Below are 11,235 nucleotides of genomic sequence, written 5' to 3'. Positions count from 1 at the left end.
GTCGTGAACTTTCACCCCTTTGCAAGTTCCTACCACCTCTGCGACCCCCACTCCCTCCTATGAACCATGTAGCCATGCTAATTTTTTAAAACAAATGAATAATAATTTCGTAGGGCGAAATGAGTTGTAAGGTTGTGTCTTCACCTTGAGTTGTAAGGTTGTGTTTTCACCTTTACTCGTTTATATAGTTGATTATGAACGGATAAATGAGAATCCCACATATATGCATGCTGACTGTAAGGTAAATCAGTAGATTCACTATTGCCATGTGACTTTCTGAATTGAGAATCCCACATATATCAATACGAGATGAGTTGTCACTGTAACAAAAAAGTCGAGCAAAAAATGGAGAAAACCAAAGCATGTGCACCAAGTCACATGACTTCACAATCCATCTGCATATACGAACAAAATAAGGGCATGCTGACTGTAAGGTAATTCAGTGAATTCACTGTTGCCATGTGACTTTCTAAGTTGAGAATCCCACATATATCAATAACAGATGAGTTGTCACTGTAATAAAAAAAATCGAGCAACAAATCGAGGAAACCAAAGCCTGTGCACCAATTCACATGACTTGACCATCCATCTGCATATAAGGACAAAATAAAGGCATGCTGTTTGTAAGGTAAATCAGTGAATTCACTGTTGCCATGTGACTTTCTGAGTTGAGAATCCCACATATATCAATAACAGATGAGTCGTCATTGTAATACAAAAAATCGAGCAAAAAATCGAGAAAACCAAAGCATGTGCACCAAGTCACATGACTTGACAATCCATCTGCATATAAGGACAAAATAAAGGCATGCTGACTGTAAGGTAAATCAGTGAATTCACTGTTGCCATGTGACTTTCTAAGTTGAGAATCCCACATATATCAATAACAGATGAGTTGTCACTGTAATAAAAAAAAATCGAGCAAAAAATCGAGAAAACCAAAGCCTCTGCACCAAGTCACATGACTTCACAATCCATCTGCATATACAGACAAAATAAAGGCATGCTGACAGTAAGGTAAATCAGTGAATTCACTGTTGCCATGTGACTTTCTGAGTTGAGAATCCCACATATGTAAATAAGAGATGAGTTGTCACTGTAATAAACAAATCAATAAAACCGAAGACTGTGCACTAGGTCACATGACTTCACAATCTATCTGCATATACTGACAAGTCTCTCCACGATTTGACTACTCAATGTGTGAAAAAATGAAGCTTATGAAGCTTACGACCCGCTATTTATATTTCATTGAAAAGTATGACTATTTGAATTGTTCTTGTCATTTGGGAAGCTATTCACCGACCTACCTGTTATGTTTTATGTGTTGTTGAAGGCGGTAGTTCGATTCACCGAGTTTAGTTTTTTGTCAACCCCTCATTCATTACCGGAGTCATAATTTTTACTGAACTTTCAAGAATTGGAAGGTGACTCTTTCTTCTTTCCTGATGGAGATTGAAATTCGTTGTAATTTCATCCCTATTTCAGCAGCCCCAGTTAAGGGAACCTTTTCTCCGAGTTGCCTGATCTATTTTATGTGTTTTAAGTATTCACATAATTGAACATACATTAATCCATTCATTAATCCAGAACATTCATTAACAAATTGCAATTCAATAAAGAAAGTCATGAACTCATAAATGTGTACTTATAAATGTAGTTATTTCATAAACTTCAGGTTCATAACAAAAATACTTGAAATACATCCGTACGTTACACCAACAACAACATTGTCTTACACTCCACGAACGAACATATGAAAGATAACGGTGTTTGATTTCTTATTCGTCATCTGACATGTAGTAGTCAGAGAGATATTTTTCATTGTTGAAGACATTATTTCGCTCAACCATTGTCAAATCTCTGTTGCTTGCTTCTGCCATTTCAGTGGCTAGCTGAAGCATGAAATGTCGACATCTCCGCATCAACATCCTGTTGTTCTCCTTCTTAATTCTGCTAACTGCTTTTTCATAGTCACTCACATTTCGTCTAGCCATGGTCAATGAACGACGATGAGGTACCGGTGCCCCAAAGTTACGTAGATCATTATACAATCCTTCTTGCTCCGTTACCCTGAACGCCCATTCTGCTCGGATACCAGCATAATAATCCTTCGGACTTGAGTACTTTTCGCTCTTGTAGTCATACATAAATGGAGGTAGCAGCCACACTTTCGGATTTCTTTGCCGGCGTGAACTTCCTGCACCTCTTGAAGACATTGTTAATAAAATTAAAAAAAATAATAATAATAGTAATTGTATATCTATTACTATTGTTATGACTTCAACAAACATCATACTGGGGTATTTATACACATCATAGTGGTGGTAGGGCACTATGGAATAAGTGATACACGTGATATTATTTGATGTTATTCATTTCATGTAATTTTGATTACCCGTGACTTTGTGTACCTGTGATGTAGTCACGGACGTGGTTGTAAGATAAAATAATAATTGTCGGCCATAGAATCACAATGCAATCCCTTCATATTCGAGCAGTGCGTTGTCAAATAAAACAAAATGCAGTGAGTTGTCACATCGGCACATGAAACTATTTTGTCATGCTTACTTTTGTAATACAATAAGTACTCACTTGGAATTGACGATTTCAGTACGTATAAGTGTTTTCGAGAAATTATAAATGAAATCGAAAAATGAAATTTTCTTTGTATTAAAGTAATATTGTTCATAAACTATCATTTTTTTTCTCACCAACATAATAAAATGGTCACCTGCTAGGTAAACACGATTGCAACTTTGGTGCCTATATTTTATCTTATTTTCAGTTAATGAACTTCACAGTCATCCGATTTTTATTGTCATTACACAATCGTCCATCATATTTTTTTACCAACATAATAGCATTTTCTGCTTCTTTTCACAGTCGTAATAATGTGACTTAGATGAATTCTGAAATGTGCGGAAAAAACAAAGCATGTAAGTTGCACTGCAGAAGTCACATGCATCACGTAATGTCAAGAAAAAAGTCACAACGTATACAAGCATGGCAAAGTAAGAAAGTCACATGCATTACTGCATCACTGCATAAAGTGACATGCAGCATTGCATCACTGCACAAAGTCACATGCAGTGATGCAGTGATGCACAAAGTCACACGCATCACTGTATCACTGCACAAAGTCAGATGCATCCCTGCATCGCTGCACAAAGTCACATACCTCCTACGTACTGTGCCCATTGCAATTATGCACAAAGTCACAGGCATCGCTGCATCTGCGACACAATAGCCGATGCTACAGGCCGTTGATTCGTTCATGACTGCACAAAGTCGAGTCCTGACAGCCGTATGCACTGGATAAGGTCAGTGGCATGCATGTGATCGAACAGGAAATTGCATACATACAGCTACCATGTGTATATATGGTATAAATATCGTAGCATACCACAACAAAAGTTTTACAGCTATTTCTACCGATATGATCATGACATATACGGTGGTTGATCTATATTCAGCAATGGGTCGCTATTGGGTTGCAGATGGAGATGAATTTCAATACCCATTAAATCCAAATTTGCGTTACTCACGTGCCACCGTCAATACCATGAGAGCTGAGTGGGAATTTCGCAAAACTCGAGCAAACGTTCTCGTTGAGCTATGCCGTGAAGTTAATCTTAAATTTCCTCGCCGGTTAGCCATGCGTATGCCAACTGACACTCCACAGTTGTTGCAAAGGGCATTGCATCGTATCCGCGACGAGGTTAATCGCATGACCCAACGTTTGCAGAGGTCCGAACTAATGAAGACCGCAAATGAGCGTGCCGAAGATGGGTTAATGGATGATGCACACCAGTACTACGCCTGGAGCATGGATGTTATGTATGAATCTGATATTGAGATGTCAGATGATGATGATAATAAATGAAATTGTTTGGATGAACGCCCAGGGCATTTCTGTAATGCATGCAATTTGTAATGCTTATCCATGACTTATCAATGAAGCGAGATATTTCAATTATTTTTAGCCTTGAACAAACATATTTTTTATAGCTTCTTTACACGTTTTGTTCAAACCAAACGCATTTGTAATTTATGTTCTCCTAAATTACGGATAATGAGAGAGGGGTAGAGATGTGAAACAGATTTGTGTGATTCATCAATATAAATAAGAATAAAAAATTGTGAAATGATAATTGCGAATAAATAAGTATGACACTTACATCAGCTGTACAAGTTTGACACATACAAACAAAAAAAAGAAAAAAAAAACCTATATAGTCCATATCGCAACCGCTAATGCCCTAACCTGCCCCCAGTCCCACAACCCCGACCGTGGATCTCCCTCCTCAGTCTCCTACGGTACACTCTCTGAATATCTGGCACTCTCTCCCCTGCATACTGCCCTCCACTGACTGCCTATGGAGCCTGTGAGTGTGAGTGTGACCCCCCCTCTCCTGCATCTGATGCCCCTGATCCTGCCTGTGCCTGTAGATCAGATACTGCTATGAGCTGTGAAACTCCCACTCCCTCGTCTGGTGTAACTGTATCACGATCTGCGGCTGGACCACGACCTCTGCCTCTGCCCGCACCCCGACCTCGGCCGCGACGTCCCCCACGACCATAACCTCTCCCTCGCGCTCTGGGGGGGGCTCAATATGGCCCTCATCATCAATGTGTGAGATGTCAGTGAGAACTGCATCATGTGTACTCCTGGGCGCGGTCGAAGTAGTCCCCATAAAAGCAGGTGGTAACTGGGTGGGTGGGGTAGCAACATCATGCATGAACCGGGGCGCGGTCGAAGTACTCCCCAGAAAAGTAGGATGTAACTGGGTGGGTGGGGTAATAACATCATGTATGAAGAGGGGCGGTGACCAATCAGGGTCAGGGTCAGCATGCTGGGTAAGATGTACGTGTGGGGAATATGGAGAAATGTATGAGGTATCATGTGGTGGGGTGACTGAAGTCGAAGGACCTGCTGTGGCTGGCGCTGAACTGGAAGGCACTGACGTGGACGGGACTGATGTGTCTGGAGCAGCTGCTGCAGTGTGTACACCGTAGTCCCCAAAATGTAGACGATCTACCCGATGGGCATGCTGGATCCCCTCGTACAATAACTCTCTGATCTCTACAAGGGCCTGCAGACTAAGTTGTCCATCACGTCTGAAAATGGCGTCCTCAGCCAAGTGATATGACCTCCCAGCTCGAACCACCTGTAAAAAAAATAGATATATTAGGCTATAGTTGACTGAAAATAATCAATTATGATATTAACAATTATCGGAGATATAGTACGCTACTCACCAATGACTCGAAAGAAGGCCCAACTCCCTGATATCCGGCCTCGGACAGGTGGCTCGGATTACCGACAAGTAGGTGTGTATGTCGCCGATACCACAACATGTAAGGGTCGGGAGAGGGGAGGACCCCATCGCTCCAGTCAGCCTGTACAATAGTGTCGCGACGGGCATCCCACAACTGTATGTATCGCATATGATGCTGACTCCAGTCAGTGCTGGCTCGGCCACGTCTATCCGTCGCATGCAACCGCCACTCGATTTCACACCGATCCGGCACGGCCTGGACCCGACCAAACTGTCGGAGGACACGATCAGGGAGATGCCACTCAACCACGTCAAAACAAATGAGTGGTACTCTCGCCATCCATATATCCTCATCTAGGCGGCAGTAGTCTGGGAGCGTGTGGAGGACATCAGCATAAGGCTGCCAGATAAACTACAATAACGACAAGTCTATTAAAAATCGCTCATAAACATATACAGTCCATATGACAATTAAAATTTAGGTATTTAAATTTGATACCTCGCCGTCTATCACCCGGTCAAGCTGGTCTCTATACACGACCACTACGTGGGTCGATACGACCTCGTGGCTCATGTCAACCCTCCATCGGCTACCTCGAGGTCCGGCCGGCATCTGCATGTCTCCCTGCCCGATGGGAACCTCACCAGGAGCAACTAGTTGCCGCCTAGACGGGGCAATGCGAATCAATCTCTCCCACGCCCAAATCTGCAATAGTTTGAACGCAATTACAATACTGATATATGCCATACAATATGAATTGACATGTAATAAAATTCTTACTAACCTGTAGCAAGACAAGGGGTCCTCCGATCTGAGTCACACCCACCTGAGTGGCTCGACATAACATCCTATACAAGCATGCCAAAGCCGCGGCGCCCCAGCTGTACTGGCCGATGACGTCAATGTCTCTCAACAGTGGCAAATACATCAGCTTGAGCAGGTTCTGTGACTTATCAGGGAGAAGTACCCCCCCAATAAGCCACAGAATATATGCTCGCGCATGCTGCTGTACTAACTCATCTGCAGCATCATCTGGAAAATCGCCCTGAAAATGCTCCGACAACCACCTCACCCTCACTCTACCTGCCTGTAAGTCTGTAAGTGTAGGTGCTACTCCCAATAGCTCAGCACATAGCGCTATCCACTGCTCCGTCGTCAATGATGGGTCAAGTCCAGTAACTGCTCGCCCATCAATCCGTAGACCGTATAGGACAGATACGTCCTGCAATGTGACGGTGGCCTCACCGGTCGGGAAATGAAATGTATGAGTCTCTGTGCGCCATCTCTCGACGAGAGCAGTAATGAGTGGGTGGTCCAGTCTGATATGGCCTATACGATATACACCATAGAATCCCGCGCGTAGTAGACACTGCAAGACTCTATGGTCCAATGGACGATCCCACAGGCCGGAATCTCCCCGTCGGCATGCCACCACGGTGCGTGACTGGTCCTGCATAACAGAATGAGTATTTTAAATTATAGCATTATCAAGGAAATGAAAAACAAAATGCAGTGTATTTTCATTGTACGCGTAAAGTCCAACAAACGTTATTGCATACCGGGTCCTCCCATATACTGTCAGCCCGATGTGGATGACTCAAAAGGGGGACCTCATCAGGTAGATGTGCCATGAAACCTGTACAGTTGAAAAACAAATACATTTTGAAAAACTGTATTGGTGAGCATGTAATTTAACTATATCAATTAAGCTGAAATTATTATGTACATGACGACTTGGAAAATAAATGTGGTCGATTATTTTAAAAGTATAAATTTGTGTGCCATTAACATGGAAGCAATTAACTAAAATCAAAATTTTGCATATTATGTGCCATTAAATATGATAAGCAATTCAACATAACATATCGTTATCTATGCTTCGGACTAATATAAAAATCTTTTACAAAGTCATTTTACGATCTCAGTTACATAAGCTTAATAATGACCAATAACATGTGGATAGTTTTTGTATGTCAATATTTACAAACAAAATGGAATGATCATTTTTTTTTCAAAACTTCATTATTGATTTTGGCATATTTGACATAACGTCATTATTGATTTTGACATATTTGACAAAATTCGTTACATTTATGGCATATTCGACAACTTCATTATTAATTTTGTAATTTTTGTTTTGCAATAAAGTAAAAAATTTGTAAATTACGTACATGTAATTCATAAATTCTAAATGTACAAAATGCTTGAATCAGTCGAAATATTAAAATCTTAAAATGAAAGAAGAACTATGTGATTTTAAATAAAATTCTGTAATAAACATTTTGAATGAAGTAGAGAATAAAAACTATGATAGTTGTAAATTTTGTCAAGCAAATAAAACAATTACAATATATAAAGAATTAAACAACAGAAATGATCTATTACAAATAAAAAATGTTCTATTACATGTATGACCCCGTTTACAAATAATGAATTACAAAGAAAAGAAAATGATCTATTACAAATAAAGAATTACAAAAAGATCTATTACAATATGTAAGTATTACATAGTCTTCATCGACCAAGTCGCGCCGGACATGTTCGCCTGTCATGACCTGTCTGCTGGCACTCACTGCAACGAGCGGTCAAACGCCTATCTGATATGTCCATCTCATTCGGAATACGAGACATAGATGCACGACCCCGTTTCACTTGTCGCAGACGCAGTACATTAGGCATTAAAGTCCACTGCGGATCAGCCCAATAATCTTGATGCGGTATTGGATTGAATTTAGTTTCCCAAACCCTCATGTATACAGGAAACCTATATACTGGATCAACGTACTCGAATGGATTGTCACCGCATTCAGACATTACAGCGAGCATATGAGAACATGGATAGTGTCGTATCTCATATTTCCCACAACTGCACGTGGGTTGATTCATCCGCACAATTTGTGTATTGCGACCTCGTCCATGGCGAAAAGATGTTTGCACCTCAAACACGCGGCGTGGCCTATAAAAAAATTATAATAGAAACTAATGAAGTTCATGTTTTTAGGTGTAGTTAAATTGACAACATAATAACAATAATTTAATTTATATTACAAACTAACCTGTCATATGATATCAACTTGAAAGTATTTGCCCTTGCGATGCCATCCTCAATAGTTTTTTGCATCTGTCTAGGGTATTGGAACTCATTTCGTACATCTAGTTCAGCTTGGGCTCCCATCTCGTCAAAATATTTTACAAGCCGCCGAAATGTAAATTCAACCATAGCTGAGATAGGTAAGTTCCTTGCACCTTTCAAGACGCTATTGAAGCACTCTGCATCATTGCTAGTCAATACCCCCCAGCGATGTCCACCGTCATACGAAAGGGCCCACTCCTCAGGATTCATCTTGTAAACCCAAGTGATGGCTTCTTGGTCAATAGCTTGTATTTGTTGTAAGTAACCATTACACTTTCATCGTTGATGAGCACTTCCTGCTTTCCATAGAAGTTGTTTCAGCTCCTTATTTCTGAACGTAGTGTTAAAGTTACTACAAACATGGCGAAGGCAGTGCCGATGATATCCAACAAATTGGAGCGAGGGATTCAACCAATGCCGCCTCACAGCAGCTAAAATACTCTCAGCTCGATCGGATATCAAAGTCACTCCCTGTCGGTCCATGACAATATGTTCCTTGATATTTGAAATGAAGAACGACCAAGACTCCAAACTCTCCTTGTCGACAACAGCAAATGCAAGCGGTAGTACTTTGCCATTGGCGGTGACAATCGTTGCTACAAGCAACACACCAGTGTATTTCCCGTATAAGAATGTACCATCTATGGTTATAACAGGCCTACAATGTCTGAATCCATCGATGACGGGTTTGAAAGACCAAAAAACAAAGTGGAAGACGGGCATAATGGTTGTATTTCCGGTATATCTATGCTTCCATTGCACGATGGTGCCAGGATTAGATGTTTGTAATGCATACATGAATTTAGGCAACATCATATATGATTCATCCCAATCTCCGAATACCATTCGAATTGCCTTTGCCCTTGCATGCCACGCCTTCTTGTAATGTATAGTATAGTTCATGGATTTTTTTATGTCTTCGATGACATTCTTAATGGGCATATCAGGTTCGTTCTGCATACAACAATACCTATGAGTCAGATTATTTTGGTGTGAACACTTTAAAGACACAATTTTGGTGTGAACACTTTAAATAAACAATGTGTATATAAATGTAAACATTTATTTTGTATACTCACCGCAACTTGTCCCAAAAGATGAGAAGCAATGTAACTGGAGCTAATATTTGTGTGGTCCCTGTTCGTTCGTGGGTATAAACAATGGTGAGGACCCCTATACTGCTTTATTTCAAAAAGCCCATGTCTCTTACTAAGAGATGCACGCAACCACCATCTACAGTCGTGCTTGCAAGCACACACCCAAACGTCTCGCTTGGAGGTTACAACTTTGTACTCTCGATTATTTGTTGCATGGTACAATTTCACAGCATGTACGAGTTGCTTCTTATCAACGAAAACCATCCCTTTGTCCAACTCTGGATTTTCAGCATTCCAGATTCGGTTACGGGGAACGACATCGCGGTTACTAATGTCAAAATCACCACCCATGTGAATGTTTTCAAAGAAAGGGATTTCAGGTCTAGGTGGAATGGGGGCATTCTGAATATCAACGGGAGCGTCGACATCATCTTCTTCATCATCATCATCATCTGATCCGCCCAATAAATTTTCTTCATCACACATTTCATTCTCATCATTGTCTAGGGCGACATCAGGACCGTACATGTCACTGTCAGCAAACTGCACAAAATTAACCGTTTCAGCCATATTACCAGCAACTTCAACTGGAGTCGTATGATGGCTATAGGTGGGCACATCTTGGGTGTTATTGTGAAATTCAGTCTCGTATCCACCATGTGAACTTGATTCTCCACCATGGCCATGAAATGTCTATTGTGTGTAGCCAGCTGCATAACATTCATTTGATTCATACATAGGAGACTGAAATGCTGTCGTGTCAACCCCATGTGTCAGCAATGTAGTGAACGGATGTGAATCCATCTGTGTTACATTCGGAAGATTCTGTACAACCTCTTTCTGAATGTACACTTCCAAACAATTTGGTGGTTCGAAATTCCCACCGATACTTAAAACGGTGTTCAACGCCTCATCGTCATTTATCGGTAATATTTTGTATTTGCTGGTTGCTTGCCACTGGCGATAAGGATATCTACATTTGAAGATCAATCGGACTGTTTCCCCGTAACTTGCGACCTTGGACATAAACATCTCCTCCAAATTGCCAAGTGTGGTGCCAAGTTGCACCATATATATCCCTTTCGGCTCAGCATCATATGACACACCTTCATCGGGATCCCGAATTATGTTTCCCCCCCAGTAAAAGATAATTGGAACAGTTGCCATATACTTGCTTCAATGAAACAATAAATATTAAAATATCAACAATATACATAAATCGAATTGTACTTGTAAAATAAACATTAAAATTTGCAGAAGCCACAAATAAAAGCAACCCTCTAATTTTTTATCAATTTATATTTTCCAGGGTTGAAGGAACTGTAGAGGTGAAACATTAATTCAATTTGTATTTTGTCAACTATATATTTGTGTCTCAACTTGATTATTACTGTTTATTTTCTCATTTTTTTCACTTATTTTTATTCGTATAACAGAACAGCTGAGATTTCATCTATACGTGGAGTTATATATTGTGTCTCATTTACTTCCTATGTGAAGACTCTTATCTTTTCAACATGAATGTTCTTTGTTGTCATTGCTCTATTGTCTTAATCTAAAAAACACATAACAAGAAGTATACTTGTTGTCTTAATTCTTTCGAATTAGTGGCGAAAAATAAAATAGGTTGAGAGATATTTAGTAGAGGGTGACGCGATTGATTTGGACAATATAAAATACAGGGTGCAAACATTGAGAGAGATTTTTTTAACCTGGTGATGT

The 11,235-nt window shown here is 40.4% G+C and overlaps 1 protein-coding gene across 1 annotated transcript; it reads right to left on the bottom strand.

Annotated features, from left to right (window-relative positions):
• Nucleotides 1-6,643: 6,643 nt before the first annotated feature.
• Nucleotides 6,644-10,700, bottom strand: LOC145820048 (uncharacterized). Its single transcript, XM_082914459.1, has 3 exons — nt 9,496-10,700; nt 8,340-9,370; nt 6,644-8,239 (listed from the first exon to the last, which is right to left on the bottom strand). The coding sequence occupies exons 1-2, from the start codon at nt 10,081-10,083 to the stop codon at nt 8,693-8,695; spliced, it is 1,266 nt and encodes a 421-aa protein (XP_082770585.1). The 5' UTR covers nt 10,084-10,700; the 3' UTR covers nt 6,644-8,239; nt 8,340-8,692.
• Nucleotides 10,701-11,235: the final 535 nt, after the last annotated feature.

The sequence above is a fragment of the Camellia sinensis genome, chromosome 2, assembly GCF_055761805.1.
Source record: "Camellia sinensis isolate YWXY chromosome 2, ASM5576180v1, whole genome shotgun sequence".
Taxonomy (NCBI): Eukaryota; Viridiplantae; Streptophyta; class Magnoliopsida; order Ericales; family Theaceae; genus Camellia; species Camellia sinensis.
This window is presented reverse-complemented; position numbering and strand designations above follow the sequence as displayed.

What these genes read in the sequence shown, in the direction of transcription:
- LOC145820048 (XM_082914459.1), bottom strand. Translation starts at nt 10,083, where the DNA reads ATGGCTGAAACGGTTAATTTTGTGCAGTTTGCTGACAGTGACATGTAC. An exon ending in ATCTTTTGGGACAAGTTGCG is followed by an intron (nt 9,371 to 9,495) that starts GTGAGTATACAA and finishes TGTTGTATGCAG; the next exon opens with AACGAACCTGATATGCCCAT.